Source organism: Schistocerca nitens, chromosome 1 (assembly GCF_023898315.1).
Source record: "Schistocerca nitens isolate TAMUIC-IGC-003100 chromosome 1, iqSchNite1.1, whole genome shotgun sequence".
Taxonomy (NCBI): Eukaryota; Metazoa; Arthropoda; class Insecta; order Orthoptera; family Acrididae; genus Schistocerca; species Schistocerca nitens.
Genome location: NC_064614.1, coordinates 152,932,227 through 152,959,294, shown reverse-complemented (window position 1 = coordinate 152,959,294; position 27,068 = coordinate 152,932,227). Strand labels below are relative to the sequence as shown.

Below are 27,068 nucleotides of genomic sequence, written 5' to 3'. Positions count from 1 at the left end.
CAATCTCTGGACTGAACACCACAACAACAACAACTGTTTGTGACAAGCACTGATGGGAAAAAAATCACAACATCAAAAACAATTAATCCAGAGTAATTAAATTTTGGGAATACATTTGTTTAGGTAACATATTGAAGTGATTAACATCGCAAGATCACCGGCTGATGTAAGCATGACATAAGCTATTGCAAAAGTGAAATGCTGGATCATTAATAACTGATTTAACTGCCAGAATGTTGAATGCAATCAAACAACTGTGTATGGACTGTGGTGTACACATGCCAGATGTCTGTCTGTGGTACCAGACGTACGTTTGTGGGATGAAGTTCTATGCCTGTTGCACTTGGTCAGACAATACAGGGACGGGTAACGCTGTTTGTGGATGATGCTGGAATTGACGTCCCATGATGTCCAATATGTGCTCAATTGGACACAGATCTGGTGATTGAGCAAGCCAAGGCAAAATACCAAAACTCTGTAGACCACGTTGGGTTACAACAGTGGTATGTGAGTGAGCATTATCCTGTTGGAAAATACCTCCTGGAATGCTGTTCATATATGGCAGCATAGCAGATCGAATCATCAGACTGATGTACAGTTTTGCAGTCAGGGTGCATGGGGTAACCACAACAGTGCTCCTGCTGTCATACAGAATCACACCACAGATCATAACTCCAGGTGTCAGTCCAATGTGTCTAGCATGCAGACAAGTTGGTTGCTGGCCCTCAACTGGTCTTCTTCTAACCAACATACAATAATCACTGGCTCTGAGGAAGAAACAGTTTTCGTCAGAAAACACAACAGATCTCAATGATGCCCTCCAATGAGCTCTCACTTGACACCACTGAAGTCACAAATGGCAGTGGTTTGGGTTCAATGGAATGCACACTACAGGGCATCTGCCTTGGAGCTGCCCTTGAAGTAACCAGTTTGTAACAGTTTATTGTGTCACTGTGGTCACAACCTCTGCTCAAATTGCTCTGCAGTTCCATTATAATGTGCCACATCCCCACACTGAATACAAAAGTTGCCCTCTAGGTACTGACATATGGCAGCACAGAGCCTGGTGTACTTGCAACTGTACATTCTCATGACCACCAATGCCAGGAGTCACACAGTCACATATAGTGACTACATTCATGGCAAGTCTTCCTGCAATATCACAGAAGGTACATCCAGCTTCTCATAGCCCTGAATTAAATGCATCTATTTGTGTTGTTATAGCAACTGCCGACAAAGCCATTGGTTTTTTGTATATCATCAATACATATTGTGTATAGCCCTTCTGATGTATGTAATAAGTTTCTTCCTGTAAATTTTCATATGGTTCAGTTTTCAGTTGCAGTACCACAGAAATCCATTGCAGCCTTGTAAAACAGTTCAGATTTACAGCTACAGAAATTCCACACTAGAACATGCTGGGCAACTGATCACATACAATATGAATCAAATAAATCAAACAACATGTGTAAACCCTTTCTGGCATCACAAGATGCAAAATTATGGTATTCAATTTCATTCTTTGAAAGGAACATACACTATTGTAGAAATTCAAAGAAATAGGCACATTATGCTTTACTTAGATTAATAAAGCACATCTCCAAAGCAATTCTTAGAATAGGAATTTGAGACAACAAAAGGCATTGCTTAAATTGCATACAGATATAAGCAACTGCACTGCTGGGAGGTTTCACTCAAATGTCAACATAAACATTTAAAGTCAACAATGATAACATTGTTAACTGATTCATAAGATCTGAAGATGGTAGTCCATTGGCAGAGCTAGCAAAGTGAACTTTGTAATTACTAAGTGATCTCGATGTGAGAAATTACAATATAAACATGCATACCTCCCTTGGGCGGTACACCAATTCTTTAAAAAAACATATAGGATCAGTTGGAGAGCAGATTTTCAAAAAATCTTAACATGCTGCCAGGATGATAAAAAGATAATTTATGTGTCATATGACAAACAGGGCGTAAAAAAATTGTGTCAACGATTACTGAGAAATCCTTTGGCTTGGTGGTTCAGTAGGTAGGCGCCTGACTACAAAGTGAAAGGCCAAGGACTTGATACACAGTTGTTCATGGAATTACTTCTGTCACTAATTGTTTCCAGCATGTGTGGTAATGATTTGTTAGTGTGAAAAATGGCAATTTAAGCATTAATTCAAAGGTCACATTTAATGGCATGTTCGGCCTTATTTGGTCAGACAAGTCAGTCCAAGATTTGAATGAAGGCAAGAACATACCATCACCAATAAGACCACGCCTAGATAAGCCATGTGGTGTTAAAACCAACCTTCAGATTGGGGATAACTTTATTTAACTTACAATTACCTCATAGTCATCATTCCTGACTACAATGTGGAGAATCTTAGTGAGACTGTCTTTCTCCAGGCATGATGTTTCAGCTCCTGATTTTATTAATGCCTGCACTTCCTGGAACAAATTGCAAAGAACTGAATAACACATACAATTTTAACAAGAAAGGAAATATTCGTAGATTGCATGTGTGTTACCATTGTACGCACGAGTGCATAGAAACTTTCAGATAATCTTAAACAGTTTTTGTGCAGACTGAGTTAAAGCAAGTAATATACTGTACAAGTATATCATGTGTTGCATTGCATTATTCATTCTTAGTTATGGAATCTAATGGAGGTATTACATTTCAGAAAATGTTATGCTGGATATTTTTCCATGTGTTGTTGTTGATGAACCATACTAATACAACAATAGATTTGAGTAATGGTCCCAAGTTCCTGAGATAAGGTCAATTGGAAGACGGATAACTAAATAACATACAAAATCTAAATAATATACAAATCTAAAATAATATACAAAATGTAAAGGGCTTTCAATGTTCAATCAATTGTGTTCAAATAACTATATCAATTAGTTGTTTATGATATTTGTATAACATAGTTCCCCTTAGTGGTGCTTCTAATTGAGCTCAAAGGTTAGTAAAATTATGACAATGAATTTGTGTATGTTTTGTCATCTTTATTTAGGAGAGACAACATCTTCACAGATGTCTAGAAGCTCAATTTATGCTTACAGGACAGCAGCTCCTTATGGGAGAACCCTGGTGTGTGTGTGTTATTAGTTATCAGCATTAGACTGGTGCCTCCAGGTATTTTCAAGCCTTGAGAAGAAAACCCTAATCCTAGAGTTACTTTGTAGCAATGTGAGAGACAAAAAGTTGCAGAAACACAACACAAATTTATCTCAAAGTTTCAGTTCCCTGCTGTCATAGTGAGGAGGATGTGAGAGTATTTTAAAATGCCCATACTACAGAAATGAACAGTGAAACAGAAAGGCAATTTTAATGAAAATACAACAATCCTCATAAAAATGCTTAGTAAAATTAAGGGAATTAATGTGAAAATTTGTGTCCATGATCTAGTATGCCCTTGGTCCTGGGTTTGAACCCCAGCACCACTTAAAATTTGAATAAAAATTATCACTAATGGTGGCCGAAGAATTCTGGCAACAGCAAATAACCTCATTTCATTTAGCCTACAGCCTTGTCAGAGAGGGCAAAGGAGCAGACAGAGTTTCAGGGCACTGTCTTGCACTCTTGCACTTGGGGGGGGGAGTGCCATGATGATCTCTCCACTGGCAAAAGATCTGGTCTAGTCCCCCATTTGGGTCTATGGGAGGGGACTGCCAAGGGGGATCATACCATGAGAAAAAGATTAAATAACCAATGAAAGTATAACATTCTATGACTTGGAGCATGGAATGTCAGAAGTCTGAACATGGAGAGGAATCTAGAACATCTGAAAAGGAAAATGCTAATGCTCACTCTAGATGTAGTTAGGTTCAGTGAAGTGAAATGGAAAGATGACAAGGATTTCTGGCCATATGAGTATAGGGTAATATCACCAGCAGCAGGACATGGTATAAATTGGGTAGGATTCATCATGAATAGGAAGGTAGGGCAGAGAATGAGTTACTGTGAAAAGTTCAGTGATAGGCTTGTTCTCATCTAAATCGACAGCAAAGCAAAATTGACAATAGTTCACATATACACGCTGATGTCACATGTCGAAGATGAGGAGATAGAGGAAGTATATGAAGATACTGAACAGGTAGTTCAGTACATAAATGGAGATGAAAATTGAATTATCATGCGGGATTGGAATGTGGTTGTAAAGGAAGGAGTAGAACAAAGGGCTACGGGAGAATATGGGCCTGCTACTATGAATGAAAGAGGAGAATGACTAATTGAGTTCAGATAGTAATTGCAAATACTCATTCAAGAATCAAAACAGAAGGAGGTATACCTGGAAAAGGTCAGGAGATTCAGGAAGATTTCAGTTAGATTAAATCATGGTCAGGCTGAGTTTCCAAAATTATATAGTGGGTTGTAAAGTGTGCACAGGAGTAGATATAAACTCAGGTCACAAGTAAGTAGGGATAAAGAATAGACTGAAGTTTAAGAAACAAGTAAGGAAGAATCTGTGTGCAAGGAAATGGGATATGCAAGTACTAAAGAATAAAGAAATATGCAGGATGTTCTTGGAGGCTACAGATATTAAGGTAAGGAAGAGATCAGAAGGCAGTTCAGTTGAAGAGGAATGGACATCTCTAAAATGAGCAGTCACAGAAATTGGAAAGAAAAAATAGATACAAAGAAGTTAGCTGCAAAGAAACCATGGATAACAGAAGAAATTCTTCAGCTGATGGATGAAAAACAGAAGTACAAAAATGTTCAGGGAAATTCATGGATACTGGTCACTTAGTGATGAAATAAACAGAAAGCGCAGGGAAGCTAAGGCAAAATGGCTGCATGAAAAATGTGAAGAAGTCAAAAATGAAATGACTGTTGGAAGGACTGACTCAGTATATAAAAAAGTAAAAACAACTTTTGTTGGAATCAAAAGCATGGATGGTAACGCTAAGAGTGCAACAGGAAATCCACTGTTAAATGCAGAGGAGAGAGTGGATAGGTTGAAAGAGGACATTGAATACCTCTATAAAGTGGAATATTTGTCTGATCTGATAGAAGAAGAAACAGGAATTGATTTAGAAGAAGCAGAGGATCCATTATTAGAATCAGAATTTAAGAGTGCTTTGGAGAACTTAAGATCAAATAGGGCAGAAGGGATAGATACCATTCCATCAGAATTTCTAAAATCATTGGGGGAAGTGGCAACAAAAGACTATTCACTTTGGTGTGTAGAATGTTTGAAGCTGGCAATATGCCATCAGACATTTGGTACAATATCATCAGTACCATTCCAAAGGCTGCAGAGCTGACAAATGCAAGAATTATCACACACAGCTTAACAGCTCATGCATCTAAGTTGCTGACAACAATGATACACAAAAGAATGGAAAAGAAAATTGAGGATGTGTTAGATCACAAACAGTTTGGTTTTAGGAAAGGCAAATGCACCACAGAGGCAATTCTGATGCCATGGTTGATGATGGAAGCAAGACTAAAAAAAGTCCAGAAACATTCATAGGATTTGTTACCCTGGAAAAAATATTCGATAATGTCAAATGGTGCAAGATGTTCAAAATTCTGAGGAAAATAGTGGTAAGCTATAGGGAGAGATGGGTAATAAACAACATATAAAAGAGCCAAGAGGGAATAATAAGAGTGCAAGACCAAGAATGAAGTGCTCAGATTAAAAAGAGTGTACAACAGGGATAAAGTCTATTGCCCCTACTGTTCAATCTCTACATCGAAAAACCAATGACGCAAATAAAAGATAGGTTCAAGAGAGGAATTAAAATTCGAGGTGGAAGGATATCAATGATACAGTTCACTGATGGGATTGCTATCCTCAGTGAAAGTGAAGAATAATTACATCATCTGCTGAATGGAATGAAGAGTATAATGAGCACAGAATAGAGATTGAGAGTAAATCAAAGAAAGACAAAAGTAATTAGAAGCAGCAGAAATGAGAACAGTGAGAAAATTAACATCAAGACTGGTGATTATGAAGTAGATGAAGTTAAGGAATTCTGCTACCTAGAAGCAAGATACCCAATTACGGATGGAGCAAGGAGGACATCAAAAGCAGACTAAAATGGTGAAAATGGGCACTCCTGGGCAAGAGAAGTCTACTAGTATCAAACATAGGCCTTAATTTGAGGAAGACATTTTTGAGAATGTTCATATGGAGAACAGCATTGTAAAGAGCGAAACAAGGACTGTGGGGAAACCAGAACAGAAGAGAATCGAAGCATTTGAGATGTGGTGCTACAGACAAATGTTGAAAAGTAAGGAATGAGAGGGTTCTGCACAGAACCAAAGAGGAAAGGAATATATGGAAAACACTGACAAGAAGAAGGGACAAGATGGTAGGACATCTGTTAAGACATCAGAGAATAACTTCCATGGTATCAGAGGAAGTTGCTGAGGGTAAAAACCGTAGAGGAAGACAGAGCCTGGAATACATCCAGCAAATAATTGAGGATGTAGGTTACAAGTGCTACTCTGTGCTGAAGAGGTCGACTCAGGAGAGGAATTTGTGGTGGGCTGTGTGAAACCAGTCAGAATACTGATGACAGGGGAAAAAACAGGCTCCCTTTTGTATTAGAGTGGGAGCACACACACTATACACTATAGCTGACAATTCTGGAATACTCAATAAATGAACACTCAATACTGGAATACTCAATACTCAAGTAGCTTATTATACTTACCATGAGAGCAAATAGTTATTGTAGACAGCAACATAAGGATGGTGGTGTGGCAGTTTACATTAGTGAGAATCTTGAGTACAAGAAAATAAACTATTTAGACCAGTACAACAAAGAAGGCTTGATTGAAGTGACAGGCATTGAAGTCCACACCAAAGAGTGTAGAGAGGTTATGAGAAAACATAAAGTTATTGGGATTTATCATCCACCAAAGGCTGATGTAGTTAGCTTCATAGACATATTTAGTAGAGTAGTGGGACGTTGTGGTCCCAGTGACCTAACTATACTTGGTGATCTGAATATTGAGGCAAAATCTTCCAGTTTGTGTAATATGAAGTTAATAGATACTCTTAACCCATATATAATAGTGATACCAGGGTAACAAAGTCCACATCTAGCAGAATTGATTACGTTATATTATGTAAACAAAGACAGTGTTAGGTGCTGGAATATGGATTTTCACTACTCTGACCACAAATGCCAGCTTCTTGTAGCGTATGTAAACACAAGCATCCCAAAAATGACAAAAGTTATCGAAAATAAAAGAATCCTAAAAGAGGGTAACATCCTTGCACTAAGAAATAAATTAGCTATAGAGGACTGGGATCTGGTTTACCAGACTGAAGGATCTGAAAACAAAGGGGCCAAATTCTATGATACTATGCTAAGACATTTTGACAGATGCTGCCCTGTTAAGAAAATATGAAGAGTGTTCACCCATAACCAAAGTGAAAAACCAACAGACTGATACTGCCAGCAAATATGATAAAACTCAGGCAAAACATCCAGGACCTGGATGTGTTACACAAGTCAACAAACCTGCAGGTTTTTAAGGCCAAGTACAATGAAGCCAAGAAAATATTTAAGAAAGAGCTTTCAAATCTAAGAAGACAATATAGCCAAGACCTCATGGAGAATTGTAAATCAATTTCGCAAAGCCACACCGAAGTCAGAAACTGAAATTGTAAATATAAGACATGAAGGAAACACAATTAAAGATCCTAATAAAGTCTGCAATGTTTTCAATAAATACTTTATATCTGCAGCTGTTAGTCCAGTTAATAACACAATTGTGAGTAGTGAGGTAAAGCTCTGCCCCTTTGAAGAGCCACCTTTTGAATTCAAACAAGTAAGTGAAAGAAATAGGCAGGATAATAAATAACCTAAAGAATAATTTCTCATCTGGATGGGATGGTTTCAGTAGTATCGTGATTAAAAAATGTAATAAGGAATTAGTTAAAATAATCACCCACCTGGTAAACTGCAGTATTAGAGAACATACATTTCCAAACATATTGAAATGGAGCACAGTTAAACCAGTGCATAAAAAAGGATCCAAGGAAGAGGTTCCAAATTTCAGGCCCATATCATTAATACCTATCTTCAGCAAAGTATTTGAAGTTGTGCTGCTGACACAACTTAGTGACTATTTCTCGAAAAATAAGTTCCTAACAGAGACACAACATGGATTCCGAAAAGATCATAGTACTATCACAGCAATTACAGAATTTCTTCACAAAACGTATGGTGCCCTTGATCAAGGAATGCAAACAACTGGCATATTTCTAGACCTTACTAAAGCCTTTGACTGGTAAACCATGAGTTACTTTTAAGTAAACTTGAGTCATACAATGTAAATCCTGCATCCATGCAATTGCTGGCTACATATTTATTTAACTGCAAGCAGTGTACAAAGCTGACTTACAAAATCAATAATCAGATCATTAATTTCCAGTTCAAATATGAGACAGTCACACAAGGTGTACCCCAGGGCTCAATTTCGGGCCCTTTCCTTTTCCTAGTGTACATAAATGATATAGAGCAACCTTTCAACTCTCAATTGGTAACCTATGCAGATGATACCTCACTGTTATTTCTTGGTAAACAAAATGATGAGTTAACGTTGGTAGCAACTGAGGGACTAGGTCAAATAACTACTTATTTCCAAGACCAAGGTTTGAAAGTTAATATCAGTAAATCTCAGTTATTGCCATTTAAACTTACAAACTCACACCTAACCTCTATCAGTAACATAGGTGGAATTGAAGTAGTGGACACAGAAGGCTGCAGATTTCAAGGTATTCACCTAGATGAAAATCTAAGATGGGTAAACCATATCAAATTTTTATGCAATAAAATCAGTAGTTCATTACATCTAATCAGCCAGTTATCAAAAGTAGTCCCACATCAGACATTAAAAACAATTTATTATGGAACAATTTTTGCACAGATTAATTACGGGATAGAGATATGGGGTTGTGCTGCCGACATACATATGAACAGAATATTAACCCTACAGAAAAGAGCAATCAGAATTATCAATGGATTAGGGTATAGAGATTCATGCAGGGAAATCTTTGTTCATCATAAATACCTCACAGTCTACTCACTGTATCTTTACAAATTAATTATATTTTTTGTGACACATCAAAACAAAGCAACAAAGTGCTCTGATATGCATGCCTATAATACAAGAAATAAAGACTGCTACTACAGACAAAGAACAAAATTAAAAATAACTCATATGTATATATGACTCAGTCTTGCTTCAGATATTGTGAGTCAGTTTTGTAAAAGTTTTTTTAGGTCACACTTGTCCTAGTTTGTACCCACTTAATTGAAGAATATATTGGATAATTTCAATAAAATGTGTCAAGTTGTTTATTTCATAGTTAGTCTGGCTACAAAGAAAAAGCTTTTGAGGTGCTGCAGTAAAGAACAACAAACAACAAATTCTATTAAACAGCAAACTGATTTTGGAATAACTGATGTACATCCACCATCCGTGATCAACTGCACCCTCAAAGTTAAGTAAATATGACAGTGTTTGCACTTCATCATGAATAGAATTTAAGTGGTCAAAGAACTTGAGGGCAATTACATGATCTCATGACCCACATTCCTCCAAAAGATGACGGGTTTAAGACTTACACAGTTCAACGCCATCTCCTCAAACTCTCCATGAAACATTTGGCCACTTCAGAAATAAGGAACTTCCCATCTCAATTGTGTCAGTTTCCTCATAAAATTTGTTATTAAGTAAAATATCTGGTGAGGAGAGCACACTCTGAAACAAGTTTATAAGCTGTTTATTAAAATGTTGTGCAATCAATGATAAGGCCTCTACAAGTGGATCTTTGAAAAATAATGATGTAGCATCAAAATTAACTTGCAAATTTGAGATGCTGAGCATCAGAGTCTGCAGATTTCTGATAAAATCTGCAGAATTTCAGATTTGGCAGGGACACTTCCAACAAGATGTGTCAAGGGTGAGGCCAAATTCTTAGCCACATAATATGTAAGAAACCCAGCATAGGTTTCAGAGGCACATTCTTCTTGTAGACTTTAGCAAGCCCACATAATCTTGGTGGAACCATACCCTGTGATTTTAATCTGCTCAAAACTTATTTACGTAAGGTGGGTGTATTCAGGAGGTAAGTAGTTCCATGAACTAATGAGTTGGTACGAAATGTGGAAACATCCAACAGACTGTACACTTTGGAACTGTAGACTTCATGGAATATTAACAGGTAGCATTACCTTTATTGACATGGATAACAACCACGTCAGCATTCTAATGACATGTTCAGTGCCACAATCTCTATACCAAAGATATAACTTTTTTGTAGGCCAGACTTGGTAATAATAATCTGACAAGTTACTTGCTTTATTAGACCTCCTGAAACACTAGAAAGGGACATCACAGTTTCTTCCATGGTACTGATTGCATCTGATATATGCACACTTCTTAGAGAGCATGTAAAGTTTAACACTTTTGTTGTTGTTGTTGTTGTTGAGGTCTTCAGTCTTATGACTCATTTGATGCAATTCTCCATGATAGTCTGTCCTGTCTGAGCCTCTTCATGTCTGTATAATTACTGTAGCTTACGGTACATCTAGCTCAACCTGCATACTCTATTCCAGCCTTGATCTCCCTCTACAATTTTTACTGCCTTCACTTCCTGCCATTACCAAATTGACAATTCCTTGTTGCCTCAGGATGTGTCCTATCAACAGCTCCCTTCCTTTAGTCAAATTTTGTCGTAAATTTCCTTTTTTTCACAGTTTGAATTAGTACTTACTCATTTGTTATTTACCCACCTATTTAATCTTCAGCATTCTTTTATAACACCACATTCCAAAAGCTTCTAATCTCCTCTTGTCAGAACTGTTATTGTCCACATTCCACTTCTGTACAAGGCTATACTCAAGACAAATAACTTCAGAAAAGGCAGTGTAACACTTAAATTTATACTGGATGTTAACAAATTCCTCATTTTTTTCAGAATTATTTTTCTTGCTGTTGTCAGTTCATAGTTTATATCCTCTCTACTTTGCCCATCATCAGTTATTTCACTGCCCAAATAGCAAAACAGAACTATTATTTTTAATTTTTTATTTCCTAATTTATATTCCTCAGCATCACCTCAAGTAACTGAAATAGACTCGATTAATTCTGTTGATTTTCATCTTATGATCTCTTCTAAGACACTGTCCACTCCATTCTTTTACCATCTCAGACAGAATTACAGCATCATCAGCAAACTTTAAAGTTTTTATTTCTTCTCCATGAACTTTAATTCCCTTTTGAAATTTCTCCTTTGTTTCCTTTACTGCTTGCTCAATGTACAGTTTGAATAACATTAGGGATAGGCTACAACCCTGTCTGACTCCCTTCTCAGATATACCTTTCATGTCATTTGAAACTTATTAACTGCAATCTAAATTCTATATGAGTTGCAAATAAACTTTTGGTTCCTGTATTTTATCCCTGTTACCATAAAATTTCAAAGAGTGTATTCCAGTACACATTATCAAAAGCTTATTCTTAATCTACAAATGCTAGAAACAACATTTGCCTTTCTTCAACCTGTCTTCTAGGACAAGTCATAGGGTCAGTAAGCTCTTGCATGTCCAGAACATAAACTGATTTTCTCTAAGGTCAGCTTCTATCAGTGCTTCCATTTTTCTATAAGTAATTTACATCAATATTTTGCAATCATGACTTATTAAACTTGTAGTTCTGTAGTAGTCACCCTTGTCAGCACCTCGTCTCTTAGTCCTCATAGTGTTTATATCATGTAGCTAATTTATACTGTAAGTAAACTTAAGACTATTCTGCCTGTTTACACTATTTAAAATGAACATGAAATATCATGAATATGTGCAGTAATTTAGTGTTAGTTTTGAAATGATTCTAAATATTGTTACATCAGTCATGATATTCATGAATATAACTGAAAGATTGCAGAAAATGTAAACAAAGGTAATAAACAGGGGAACAATAAAAACCACAGCACTTTTGCACAGTCAACACACGGCTTTCTACTACATTCCAGGTAAATGGCTGATCACATTTGATGCATTTACTACCTGCTGTTTTCCATTTCTTGGCCCTTCATACAGGCCTTCCTCTTTTACATTCTATCACCTGGTTTGTTTTCAGTTTATTCCTGATTGCCTCTCAGAGCTTTATGGATCACTTCCATGATATCTCTTATAAATATTGAATTTGCACTCATCTCCACTTTAGCAGTTCCATTGTGAGACTCTTGGTGAATTTGAGATGAGTCAGCATGGCTTTCCTCTGTAGCTCAAATAAAGAAAAAGCTATTCATACACCTGATGTTTATTGTGTGTAAAAGACTATGTTCAGCCAATATCAAGTACACCTGTGATGAATAGTTGGCACATTTCATGTTGAGCAAATCTACACCAGATTTCATGGAATTTTAGTAGAAAATAATTTCCAGCTTATTTTTTATGGCTTCAGTTTCAATTGAATGATGCATTGAAGAACATGAAGAATCATTGTCTTTTTCTCTTAGGAACAAATGAAACAAGGCTTGTGTTATCAGAGAAGCCATAACATGCTGATCCAACTGGTCTACTTTTATCAGCCAAACGTTTTGGGGAACTTTCTTACTTGTTCTTTTTGACTGCTCTCACACAGGTCAGTCCCCTCTTTCTTTTTTCACCAATTACTTCTATAGATGTACATCAGTTGTCAGCAGTAATGTTTCTGTTGGCTTGTACAAACATGTAACAGTCTGAGTAATTTTGACAAGCTGTTTATCTTCTTCTGTCAGGCCACATCCATTATGCACTTACCTAGTGTGTATGCAAGCATTGAAGAGATTATCACTGCCAGGCTCTATCTGCTAGGCACATTTTCTTCATGCCTTAATTGGACAGCTTCTCCAAAGCAAGTAGGTTTCCATTCAGATGATGACAGGGCTTCCTCCTCGAAGTTCTCCATGTACAAATGGGTATTTTGACTATCAAATATGCCGGGAGAAACTCAAGAATCACATCATATACCTTTACGGGGAGGAGATGTACTGCGGCATGAAGAAATTTGAAAAGTTGCGCCACCATAGATGTCGTTTGCTAAGTACTCTTGCCTTTCTAAAGAGATGTCATTCGGAGAATGTTGTTCCAAATTTTGCTAAGGTTATGCATCACATCGATTCTGCAGCAGCTAAGAGAATCAAGAAATGAGCCAGCCTCGCATTGGTACAAGAGAGAGTGCAATTAACCCGCCGGAGTCTTGAGTTTATCTCACAGGAATTACTCAAACTACATTTGCAACTGGCTAGTAATTTCACTTCTTTTTCCTGGGATTGGATTGATGGTGTCACCTGGGTTGCAACTGATTCGGCCCATAAGAAGGCAACGGGACGTCAAACAGCTAAGTTCTCACGTCTCCTTGACAAACCATCACTGCAGGTTCTGTGCAAGACTGTCATCAATTTGAGTGGCGTGGTGTTGAGTGATGATGCGGTCTCGGTTTTGCAGAAAGGTCTCAACTTCACTCCCACCCCCAAGTTCACTCCGGTCGCAGAAATTGTTAGTGCTGTTGAACAGGTTGCACCTCAGCTTCCGCCTGAATCAGCTGAGGAAATACGTCATGAAACTTGTCGTGCGTGGACGAAATCCAATCCGATGAAGTCAAATATCACCAGTAAAGAGAGGGCGGCCATTCGTGATCTGAGGAAGTGCTCTGAAATTGTTGTCTTACCGGCTGACAAAGGCAATGCTACAGTTGTTGTCTCCCATAAGGACTACACTGATAAGGTGCTGAGCCTGCTAAATGATGATTCCTACCAGAAGATCAGCGTTGACCCTACAAAGAAGGTGGAGAACAAGACAAGGTTGCTTCTCAAGGATGCAGATTTACCGGAGGGTGACACTAAGAAATTGTTACCCCAAGGTCCGGTACCGCCTAGACTATTTGGACTCCCGAAGGTTCACAAAGAGGGGGTACCATTATGCCCCATTGTCAGCAACATCAGGGCACCTACATATTTGTGGGCCAAATACCTGACGGGAATATTAAGTCCTTATGTGGGTAAATGCCCTCATCACATCCGTAATTCCGTGGATTTTGTTAAATGCCTTGATAGCTTCAGGTTGGATGAGTCAGATATCATGGTGAGTTTTGACGTCGTTTCCTTGTTTACGAGGGTACCCCTGCGAGAGTCACTATAATTGATTGGTCAGAAGTTTGACGAGAAGACCACTGAACTTTTTAGGCATGTCTTGACTTCCACGTATTTTCTTTTTAATGGAGAATACTACAAACAAACGGAGGGAGTCGCCATGGGTAGCCCATTCTCACTGATGGTAGCGAATTTGTACATGGAGAACTTCGAGGAGGAAGCCCTGTCGTCATTCGAATGGAAACCTACTTGCTTTTTCTGTTACGTGGATGACACGTGCATCATCTGGCCACATGGTATGGATAAACTCCTTGACTTCCTTACACATCTGAACTCCATACACCCCAACATCAAATTCACTATGGAGACTGAAATGGAGGGTAAATTACCTTTCCTTGACGTCTTGGTCAAGAGAAGGGCTGACGGCACCCTAGGTCATAGGGTGTAGCGGAAGACAACGAACACTGATCTGTATTTGCAAGCAGACAGCTGCCACCACCCTTCACAGAGGAATGGGGTACTTAAAACTCTAGTACATAGGGCGCGTACTATCTCTGACGCAGAGAGTCTACCCCAGGAATTGGAACATGTGAGAACTGTATTTCAAAAAAATGGCTACTCAGAGTGGCAGATCCAATGTGCTCTCCACCCAACCACTACAGCACAACCTGTGGAGATGGATGAAATCACGAGGGAGGAGGTAGGCACTGCGTTTATTCCATATACAGGTGCACTCTCGGGAAAAATCGCCCACATTTTGAAGAAACACTGGGTCAGAACTGTGTTTTGTCCTCCGAATAAAACTCGTGCTCTGGTGGGGAGCGCCAAAGATGACCTCGGTTTGAGGAAGACCGGCATGTACCAGATTCCATGTCAATGTGGCAAGTCGTATATTGATCAGACGATGCGTACCATCGAGGATCGATGCCATGTACACCAGAGGCACACTCGACTGATGTATCTGAGCAAGTTGGCAGTCACTGAACATTGTTTGTCGGAAAATCATGCTATGGAGTATGAACACAAGAGTGTTCTGGTACAGATGTCGAGATACTGGGACAGTGTTGTTAGAGAGGCCATCAAAATTCACACCAATGACAACGTCATAAACCGTGACTGTGGCTATAATCTTAGCAAGGCTTGGGAACCAGCGATTGGATTAATCAAGAGTAAATTGAGCAAACATATAGTCGTGCCACAGCGGACAGAGCCATCACTCCGACTTCATCTCAGACGCCGTCGCAATCTGTTCCACCACGCGACCGTGGTGCAGGGTGCGGGCAGCGGAGGGAGCGTGCCGTGGGCGGAGGGTATTTAAATCGGCCGCCACCGCGACTGAACCCAGTTCCCTCTGAGCAGCCATAGCGTACAGATCTCCGTGACGGCACATTCACAGGAGCTCAGTCCGTCATTTCACCTGATGATGGCGACATGTATGATCACCGAAATATCGTGCCCGTTGGACACTGTAGACCGGCAGTAGATCTGTGGATATTTTGATTATCAAATACACCGGGAGAAACTCAAGAATCACAAGAAATAACAAATCTTCATGAGATGATTTGAATACTATTGTCTTCATCAGAATGCCTATGAAAGCTTTGATTTCATTTTTGTCAGTATCTCCATAAATGGACCGATTAACAGCTGTCTGCAACTGTACTATTATTATACTCAGTTCCACATTTGTATGTAAAACTATTTGATCTAACATGTTGTCATCAAATAAACTCTCACATATTTGAGATGTAGTAGGCATGTGTCCCACATTTCTACTTTTACCTGTTAGTTCAGCCATTCCTCCTTTCAAAATGTTGTGCTATGATGTTTTTCTGACAGTCTCACAACTTTCCCACTTGCAGTTATTTGTGCCATAAAAATACTGTATTTGTAGTGGGGAATTATGTGTGGTACAGATCACACCAGGCTCTTCTTACAACAAAGCAATTTCTTCACTAGTCAAGGAGCCTACAATTTGTTCCAGTGCTACTCCACTTGATCTGAGAGGCCAGTGTTTTGGGTTAAGGGTTAAATTGCAATTAATACATTATTCCTGAAGCCTTAAGGTATTCCACCTGTCTCATATATCTTGCACACCAAGTGGAGTAATTTTGTCATGGAGGGCTCTCCCAAGGGTCTCAGTAATTCTGAGGGAATGTCAGCTATTCCAGAGGTCTTGTCTCTGCTTAGGTCTTTCAGTGCTCTGTCAAATTCTTCACACATCATATTTCCTACCTCGCCTTCATCTACTTCCTCTTCTCTTTCTATAACACTGTTCTCAAGTTTGCTTCCCTTATAAGTGTTTGCATCCCCCATCGACAGTACTCACTACTTTGTGCAAATAAAGGGCTAGTTGCATTACACAAGAAGGGTATTTTCTGAATCTGTGCTGACTATGTGTCAATAGACCATTATCTTTGAGGTAATTCATAATGTTCAAACACAGTACATCCTCCAAAATCACTCTGCAAAAACATCAGTGATACAGTTTAGCAATTCATCAGATTATTCCCATTTCCTTTCTTGAGTATTGGTGTGATATCTGCAACTTTCTTGTCTGTTGATACAGATCTTTTGTCAAATGAATGGTTGTGTGTGATGGCTAAATATGGAGTTATTGTATCAGCTTACTCTGAAAGAAACCTAGTTGGCATATAAATCTTGAGTGGAAGACTTGCCTTTGTTAAGTGTTTTAAGCTGCTCTGCTACACTAAGCATATCTAATTTTAAATTACTCATGTTGACATCTGTTCTTGATTCAAATTATAGAATATTTACTTCATCTTCTTTGATGAAGGAATTTCAAAAACCTATGTTCAGTAGCTGTGCATGTCATCATTAACATTACCACTGTATCAAGCAGTGGAGGTATTGACTGTGTCTTGCCACTGGTGTACTTTGCATATGACCATAATCTCCCTGAATTTTCTGCCAGATGTCAAGACAGAATTTCAGTATGTAGGCTATTTAAAGGCATTCTGAACTGAAAGGCTTGCTAAGTTCTGAGCTTCAGTAAAATATTACCAATTTTGCAGAAAATTTTAAATTTGGCTTGCTTTTTTGTTGCTTCTGAAACAGTGTCCTGACCTATTTTGTGTATCATGGGAGTCAATGTCATCTTTTATTATTTCCTACCTTTTTGTAATTTCTTCAGTTTCGGTCTGCAGTTTATACCCAACACATTATGGTCAGAGTCCCATATCTGCCCAATGAAATGTCTTACAGTTTAAAATCTGGTTCCAAAATCTCTGTCTAGCTATTATATAATCAATCTGAAACCTTCCATTGTCCCTATGTCTCTTCCACATATACATTCTTCTTTCATGATTCTTAAACTAAGTTGCAGCAATGACTAAATTATGCTCTGTGCAAAAATACTATCCGCATAGCATGTAGCTTCATTTAACTCTTTATTTGTCAAATGAATAACAGAACATGAGGTAACTGTCCCTTATTGAGATGTAGCCACAAGACTACCAAACTTTGCAGTCTGTATAATTGTAGTTACACCATGGACACAAGAAGCTTTTGGCCAAGTGGGACCATCAATCTAGTTACACAAGTAACAGTTATAAAGAAACAAAGTACAATTTCTGTTGGATGAAGCAGATCTTCTCTATAACAATACAAGCACCAGATTTTCTTGAAATTCTGCTCACAATAGATGACTTTATAAAATGTACTAATCTGGCAAACTTTGGAACCACATCATGGTCCCACAAACTTAAAAAGCATAAAGAGCTCACAAGCCTTGCTCTCAAATTTCCTATTTTTTAGTCAACTTAAAAAAAAAATGTAATTTATAACTTAATTACCTATGATATGTAATCATACTGAAGGTGCTGGACATCTGAGTAGCATGATGATGATGACTGAATATGAGAGTTATTGTCTTTCATGCTTTCTGGCAGATCTATTACAAGCAAGACTTTGTGGGTTTGCCACTGAATAATAATACATAATTCTTACAACATATCTTTGAATGAACTGTTTCGCAACTTCAGATGGTTATGGTAGTTGCTGCAGCAAGATATGACCTGTCTCAAAGAAATATTTTGTGACTATTGTACTGTTTTCATTGGCAAACTTGGGCTTGTATTTTCTGAAGAGTTATTAATGTGAAGTTATTGTAACTTCCTGGGAGATTAAAACTGTGTGCCGGACCGAGACTTGAACATGGGACCTTTGCCTTTCGTGGGCGGTAGAGTACTTGCCTATGAAAGGCTAAGGTCCCGATTTCGAGTCTCAGTCTGGCACACAGTTTTAATCTACCAGGAAGTTTCATATCAGTGCACACTGTGCTGCAGAATGAAACTCTCATTATGAAATTATTGTTTTTCTAGAATACCGAGATTTTTTCACTTTGTGATATTACCATTCATTGCTATAGGAAAAATCATTTAAATTTGTGTCAAATTTAAAAATATTACAGATGATTTTATTGGAAAACATTTCCAATGTACCTCATTGATAGCCATAAGCACTGAATGGTGATGTACATCTAAATCAATATTTGAGTGAATACTTTCTTTAGGGAACTGTACCTTAGCTCTGCCTGGGTGATCAATTTGTAATTAAGTTGTGAATTTTGTGAATTGTGTATTGTGTTTTATTCATCTCATGACATACATTTGCAATCCATTTGGTTATTCACTGAGTAATAACACTTCAGTGTCAGTACCTCATATAGCTTTCTTTTAAGTGAACCTAAATTCATCTGCATCAACTTGTTCCCTTTTAATTTATTACAAATTTTCATTCCCATGTATTGAGGTCCCTGGGCATACAGTCTGAGGCGGTGGGTGGGGAGCATAAAATTTTCTTTGCTTCTGGTATCATGTGAATGGACAAAATGGTTTCCCTCAAATAATTCATGTCTGGTGAACAAAAACATAATAATGTATATGTATAAGGATGGCAGAGTTAATATTTTAAGTTTTCTAAATAATGGTCGACATGGTTCTTTGTGATTTGCAGTGCACATATTTTGTATGATTTTTTTCTGTTTTTGTAGTATCCGCACTATTTTTGTAGATATACCCCAAAAAGCAATAGCATACCTAATAATGGATTCGAAGTAGCTTGTATATGCTACTTTTCATGTGTCCATGTCAGTTGAAGTTGACAATATTTGCATTGCAAATGCAAAGCTGCTCAGTTTGTTTGTCAGGTATTCAATGTGTGCCTGCTGGCTCCAATTTTTATCTACATTTAATCCTAAGAATTTGCCTGAGTCAACTTCTTCTATACCTTGGTTGTTGTGTACAATCTTAATCTGCACATTTTGACTCATTGATTCTGAACCACATCATGTGATCTTAGATATGTAATAACAAGATGAATATTGCCATGTAAAACTGTATTTTATTCTTTTAACTGCTCCAGTAATATAAAAATAACTTTGTACCAACTTTCATGCAGACTGGTACTAACATCTTGAATAAAGCAAACATGGTTGCAACTGATAATGAGCAATACAAAGTCTGGAAGAAGACTGCCAAATACTAGTTACGGTAGCCTCTACCACAGGCTTATTTATGTCACAAAACAACTGAGATGTGTTCCATGCATTGTTAATTCTTAAACAATATTACACTTAAAATTAAAAATTGTACTATTACATAAGGAACTGAAAAATGTCCTACCCCAAATGGAAATTCCATTTATATGCTTTAAACTGTAGATCAACATGATTTTCTGTATAAAATTCCATCCAATGTGTTAGCAACTAATTTAAAAAAATATTAAATTTATCTTTACTTACAAAATCAATTTTCAAGCTAAAATTTATACTGAAACCTGCTGCTGTATTGAATATCATTCATCTACCAATTCTAGGATAAACAAATTGCAAAATCAATTTTGGGAATAACATGCAATTTTTGTTTCAATGGCAATAGATGTGAAATGATGAACTGAAAGTAAAAAACTTGATCATAAAGCAATTATAAATTCATATCTACGTGGAAACAAAATATATGGAATAGCATAGACTGCTGTTCTTCGCAAAGATGAAGTATTGCATTGCTGACAGGCACAGCAAAAGACTGATACACATGCAACTACTGGCCAAAGTCTTCACCACAAAAGGAAACATACATACATTCACAGGAGCAAGCACACTTCTTGCACACTCAACCACAGACACTGGCAGCTCTGACCAGAATGCATGTGTCAAGTGAATAGCTATCTGAAGTGGGGCAGGGAAGGGGGAGGAATAGCAGGATATGGGTGTGGGGGGGAGGGGGGGGGGGGAGAAGAGCACTGTCTGGCAGGCTTGCAGGGACTAAAGACTGCCAGATGCTGCTTCAGGGGGTGGGGTGTGGTGAAAAAAAAGTGAGAAAAAAAGGAAGAAAGTGGAAAAGGAGAGGAGAGGAAAAGGAGGAGAGCAGAAAAGGAGATGGGAAAAGGAGGAGACTGGAAATGAAGAAGAGAGGAGGAGGGTGGAAAAGGAGAGGTGTGGAAAAGGAGAGGAATGGAAAAGGAGGGGAGCAGGGAAGGGAAAGGAGAGACAGGTACATTAGCAGAGGGTGGTATACAAAGAGTATGAGGAAATATAAGAGGGTAGGAGGGAATAGGATGAGAGGGAGCATACTGTTGGGTGGAGGGTGTGGTGGTAGTAGGTTACCATAGGTTGAGACTGGGATAATTTTGTAAGTGGAGAATGTATTGTAAAGATAACTGCCACCTGTGCAGTTCACAACAGCTAGTGGTGGAGGGGTAAATCCAGATGGCCTGGGTTGTGAAGTACCCATTGAAATCAAGCATGTTATGTTCTGCAGCATGTTGTGTCACAAGATGATCGAATTTGTTTTTGACCACAGTTTCGCGGTGGCTGTTCATCCTGGTGGACAGCTGGTTGGTAGCCATACCAATATACAAGCTGTGCAATGGTTGCAAATGAGCTGGTAAGCAACATGACTGCTTTCACAGGTGTCCCAGCCTTAAATGGCGTAAGATAAGTCTGTGGCAGAACTGGAATATGAAGTGCTGGGTGGGCCAGTTGGACAGGTCTTGCACCTAGGTCCTCCACAAGGCTATGATCACTGTGGCAAGGGATTGGGATTGGGAGAGGCATAGGGATGGATTAGGGTGGGGGGAAGGCTTGGTGGATGATGGAACACCACTTTAGGAGGAGTGGGAAGGATCTTGGGTAGGATGTCCAAGTGATCACATAGCAATGCGTTGTGCATGGACAAGATCACTGATACGGAAGGGCTTGGAAGTCATTTTCCTAACTCACTTTATCCTAACACATAACTGCTTTTCCTTTGAAGGGAAAGTGTACAAACAAATCCACAGCACAGCCATGGGCATGTGCATGGCACTGTCCTATACCAACTTGTTTATGGGCCATCTAGATGTAACCTTCCTAGCCTCCCAGACCCCAAAACCTTTGGCTTGGTTTAGGTTCATTGTTGATATATTCAGATCTGGACTCCAGACCAAGAAACTCTATCCTCTTTCCTTCACAACCTCAACACCTTCTCTCCCATCCACCTCATCTGGTGTGCCCCAACCAAGCATGCCATCTCCCTAGATGTTGATCTCCTCTTCTCTGATGGTTCACCAGCTGCTGTGGCTGAGCAGTTGTAGGCGCTTAAGTCCGGAACTACGCTACTGCTATGCTTGCAGGTTCGAATACTGCCTCGGACATGGATGTGTGTGATGTCCATAGGTTACTTAGGTTTAAGTAGTTCTAAGTCTAGGGGACTGATGACCTCAGATGTTAAGTCCCATAGTGCTTAGAGCCATTTGAACCATTTTTCTGATCGCTCCATCCACACCTCTGTCCATGTTAAACCCACCACCCACCAATAGTACCTACATTACGACAGCTGCCACTCCTTCCACATCAAAAAGTCACTCCCATGCAGCCATGCTACCTGGGAATGGTGTATCTGCAGTGACAAGCACTTCCCTTCCCGTTATCACCAAGGCCTACCCCTCAGAACTAGTTCACAAAAACATTTCTTGTTCCATTCCGCCACATGCCCCCAATCCTCCTATCACTACCAAGAGGCATGTACACAAGTGTGCTCCATTCATCACCCAGTACCACCCTGGACTGAAACAACTGAACCATGTCCTTCATCAGGGCTCTGATTATCTTTCATCATGGCCTAAAATGAGGGACATCCCAATCAGGAGCCTTTCCACCCCTCCTAAAGTTGCGTTCCAACACCCACCCAGCCTCCACAACATCCTGGTCCATCCTTAAGCCACTCCCAAACCCAAACCCTTGCACGGTAATCATATCTCTATGGAAGACCTAGGCGCAAGACCTGTCAAATCCCCCACCCAGCATCTCATATTCTGGTCCTGTCACAGGCTTCTCTAACTGCATCAAAGGCCTGACCACCTGCGAAAGCAGTCATGTTTTGTACCAGAACTGCTGCAACCATTGCACAGCTATTTATATTGGTATGACTATCAACCATCTGTCCACCATGATGAACGACCACCTGCAAACTGTGGCCAAAAGCAAGATACAGCACCCTGTAGCACAACGTGCTGTGCAATATAATGGCTGCTTCAAAACCCAGGTCTTCTGGAAATTCCTATCCACCACCAGCTTTTCTGAACTGTGCAGATGGTAGTTATCCTTAAAATACATTCTCCACTCCCAAAATTATCCCAGCCTCAAACTACAGTAACATGCTGCCCCCAAGCCTTCTACCCAACACTTTCCACCCCTCATCTTATCACCTTCTTCCCTCTCACATTTCCTCATCCTCTTTTTGTGCCACTCTCAACCATGAACCTGTCTGTCTAACTTCAATGTTAATCAACTGGGAAGCAGTGCAACACATTGAATTTTTTCTTAATAATTATTTCTCAGCGGATGGTGGTGGGAGATTTGCGTGCCTCAGCAATACAGATAGCTGTACTGTAGCTGCTGCCACAAGGGAGGGGTATCTGTTGAGAGGCCAAACAAACATGTGGTTCATGAAGAGGGGCACAGCCTTTTCAGTACCGTAGTTGCAGTGTCAACAGTCTGGATGATTGACTGATCTGGCCTTGTAACACTAACCAAAAGAGCTCTGCTGTGGTGGTACTGTGAATGAGGGCTGAAAGCAAGGGAAAACTACAGCCATAATTTTTTGCAAGGGCATGCAGCTTTACTGTATAGTTAACTGATGATGGCACCCTCTTGGGTAAAATATTCTGGAAGTAAAATAGTCTCCCATTTGGATCTCAGGGTGGGGACGACATCATTATCAGGAGAAGCAAAACTGGCATTCTACAGATCATAACCTGGAACATCAGATCCCTTAATTGGGCAGGTAGGTTAGAAAATTTAAAAACGGAAATGGATAGGCTGAAGCTAAATATAGTGAGAATTAATGAAGTTCGGTGGAAGGAGGAACAAGACTTCTGGTCAGATGAATACAGGGTTATAAATACAAAATCAAATAGGGGCAATGCAGGAGTTGGTTTAATAATGAATAAAAAAATAGTACCACAGATAAGCTACTATAAACAGCATAGTGAACACATTATTGTTGCCAAGATAGATATGGAGCCCATGCCTATCACAGTAGTACAAGTTTACATGCCAACTAGCTGCACAGATAATGAAGAGATTGAAAAAATTTATGGTGTGGTAAAAGAAATTATACAAGTAGTGAAGGGAGACAAAAAGTTAATAGTCATGGGAGACTGGAATTCAATAGTATGATAAGGAAGAGAAGGGAAAGTAGTAGGTGAATATTGACTAGGGGTAAGGAATGAAAGAGTAAGCTGCCTGGTAGAATATCACACAGAGCATAACATAAGCATATCTAACACTTGATTTAAGAATCATGAAAGAAGGTTACATATGTGGAAAAGGCATGGAGACACTGGAAGGTTTAAGATAGATTATATGATGGTAAGATAGAAATTTAGGAACCAGCTTTCAAATTGTAAGACATTTCCAGGTGTAGATGTGAACTCCAACCACAATTTATTGGTTATGAACAGTAGATTAGATCTGAAGATACTGCAAAAAGGTTGGAATTTAAGGAGATAGGACCTGGATAAACTGAAAGAACCAGAGGTTGTAGAGAGTTTCAGAGAGAGCATTAGGGACGAATTGACAAGAACAGAGGGAAGAAATACAATAGAAGAAGTAGCTTTGAGAGATGAAATAATGAAGGCAGCACAGAAATCAAGTAGGTAAAGAGACAAGGGCGAGTATAAATCCTTGGGTAACAGAAGATATACTGAATTTAATTCATGAAATGACTATACATAAAAATGTAGTAACTGAAGCAGGTGAAAAGGAATACAAACTCCACAAAAATGAGATTGACAGGAAGTGCAAAATGGCTAAGCAGGAATGGCTAGAGGACAAATGTAACAGTGTAGAGGCACATATCACTAGGAGTAAGATAGATACTGCTGATAGGAAAATTAATGAGGCCTATGGAGAAAAGAAAACCACCAGTACGAATATCAGGAGCTCAGATGGAAAATCAGTCCTAAGCAAAGAAGGGAACCAGAAAGATGGAAGGAGTATATAGAGGGTCTATGCAAGGGCAATGTACTTGAGGGCAATATTCTAGAAATAGAAGAGGATGGAGAAGAAGATGAAGATGAAATGGGAGATACAATATTGTGTGAAGAATTTGACAGAGCACTGAAAGACCTAAGTAGAAACAAGGGCCCGGGAGTAGACTATATTCCATTGCTGTTGTTGTTGTTGTGGTCTTCAGTCCTGAGACTGGTTTGATGCAGCTCTCAATGCTACTCTATCCTGTGCAAGCTTCTTCATCTCCCAGTACCTACTGCAGCCTACATACTTCGGAATCTGCTTAGTGTATTCATCTCTTGGTCTCCCTCTTCGATTTTTACCCTCCATGCTGCCCTCCAGTACCAAATTGGTGATCCCTTGATGCCTCAGAACATGTCCTACCAACCGATGCCTTCTTCTAGTCAAGTTGTGCCACAAACTCCTCTTCTCCCCAATTCTATTCAATACCTCATCATTATTTATGTGATCTACCCATCTAATCTTCAGCATTCTTCTGTAGCACCACATTTCGAAAGCTTCTATTCTCTTCTTGTCTAAACTATTTATTGTCCATGTTTCACTTCCATACAAGGCTACACTCCATACAAATACTTTCAGAAACAACTTCCTGACACTTAAATCTACACTCAATGTTAACAAATTTCTCTTCTTCAGAAATGCTTTCCTTACCATTGCCAGTCTACATTTTATATCCTCTCTACTTCGACCATCATCAGTTATTTTGTTCCCCAAATAGCAAAGCTCCTTTACTACTTTAAGTGGCTCATTTCCTAATCTAATTCCCTCAGCATCACCCGATTTAATTCGACAACATTCCATTATCCTCGTTTTGCTTTTGTTGATGTTCATCTTATACCCTCCTTTCAAGACACTGTCCATTCCATTCAACTGCTCTTCCTAGTCCTTTGCTGTCTCTAACAACATTCCGTTAGAACCACTGATACCCTTGCGAGAGTCAGCCATGACAAAACTCTACCATCTGGTGCGCAAGATGTATGAGACAGGCAAAATACCCTCAGACTTCAAGAACAATATAATAACTGCAATTCCAAAAAAGCAGGTGCTGACATGTGTGAAAATTATCAAACTCTCAGCTTAATAAGTCACAGTTGCAAAATAGTTTGGATTCTGTAGAAATAATGGAACACATGAGGCAATACTGACCCTACAACTTATCTTAGAAGATAGATTAACAAAAGACAAACCTACATTTCTAGCACTTGTATACAAAGAGAAAGATTTTAACAATGTTGAATGGAATACTCTCTTTCAAATTCTGAAGGTGGAAGGGGTCAAATACAGGGAACAATAGGCTATTTACAATTTGTACAGAAACCAGATGGCAGTTACAAGAGTTGAAGGGCATGAAAAAGTAAGCAGTGGTTCAGAAGGGAGTGAGACAGGGTTGTAGCCTGTCCCCGATGTTATTCAATCTGTATATTGAGCAAGAAGTAAAGGAAACAAAAGAAAAATTTGGAGTAAGAATTAAAATCCATGGAGAAGGAATAAAAACTACAAGGTAGGCTGATGACACTGTAATGCTGTCAGAGACAGCAAAGGACCTGGAAGAGCAGTTGAATGGAATGGAAAGTGTCTTGAAAGAAAGGTATAAGATGAGCATCAACAAAAGCAAAACAAGGATAATGGAATGTAGTCGAATTAAATCTCATGATGCTGAGAAAATTAGTTTAGGAAATGAGACACTTAAAGTAGTAGGTGAGTTTTGCTATTTGGGAAACAAAATAACTCATGATGGTCAAAGTAAAGAGGATATAAAATGTAGACTGGCAATGGCAAGAAGGCATTTCTGAAGAAGAGAAATTTGTTAACAATGAATACAGATTTAACTACCAGGAAGTCTTTTCTGAAAGTATTTGAATGGAGCGTACACATGTATGGAAGTGAAACATGGATGATAAACAGTTTAGACAAGAAGAGAATAGAAGCTTTCAGAATGTGGTGCTACAGAAGACTACTGATGATTACATGGGTAGATCACATAACTAATGAGAAGGTATTGAATAGAATTTGGGAGAAGAGGAATTTGTGGAATGAGTTGACTAGAAGAAGGGATCGGTTCAATTACCAGTTTAGTACTAAATGGAGGTGTGAGGGAGACCAAGAGTTGAATACCCTAAGCAGATTCAGAAGGATGTAGGTTGCAGTACTTACTCATAGATGAAGAAGCTTGTACAGGATATAGAAGCATGGAGAGCTGCATCAAACCAGTCTCTGGACTGAAGACCACAACAGCAAAACAACAACAATAACATACACTCCTGGAAATGGAAAAAAGAACACATTGACACCGGTGTGTCAGACCCACCATACTTGCTCCGGACACTGCGAGAGGGCTGTACAAGCAATGATCACACGCACGGCACAGCGGACACACCAGGAACCGCGGTGTTGGCCGTCGAATGGCGCTAGCTGCGCAGCATTTG

The 27,068-nt window shown here is 39.0% G+C and overlaps 1 protein-coding gene across 1 annotated transcript in view; it reads right to left on the bottom strand.

The window, feature by feature from the left end:
• Window positions 1-27,068, bottom strand: part of LOC126243870 (serine/threonine-protein phosphatase 6 regulatory ankyrin repeat subunit C-like) — a 383,629-nt gene that overhangs the window by 192,962 nt on the left and 163,599 nt on the right. The window contains exon 7 of the mRNA XM_049948195.1: window positions 2,341-2,442. Coding sequence (XP_049804152.1) covers window positions 2,341-2,442 — 102 coding nt within the window. The remainder of the gene's footprint in view (window positions 1-2,340; window positions 2,443-27,068) is intronic.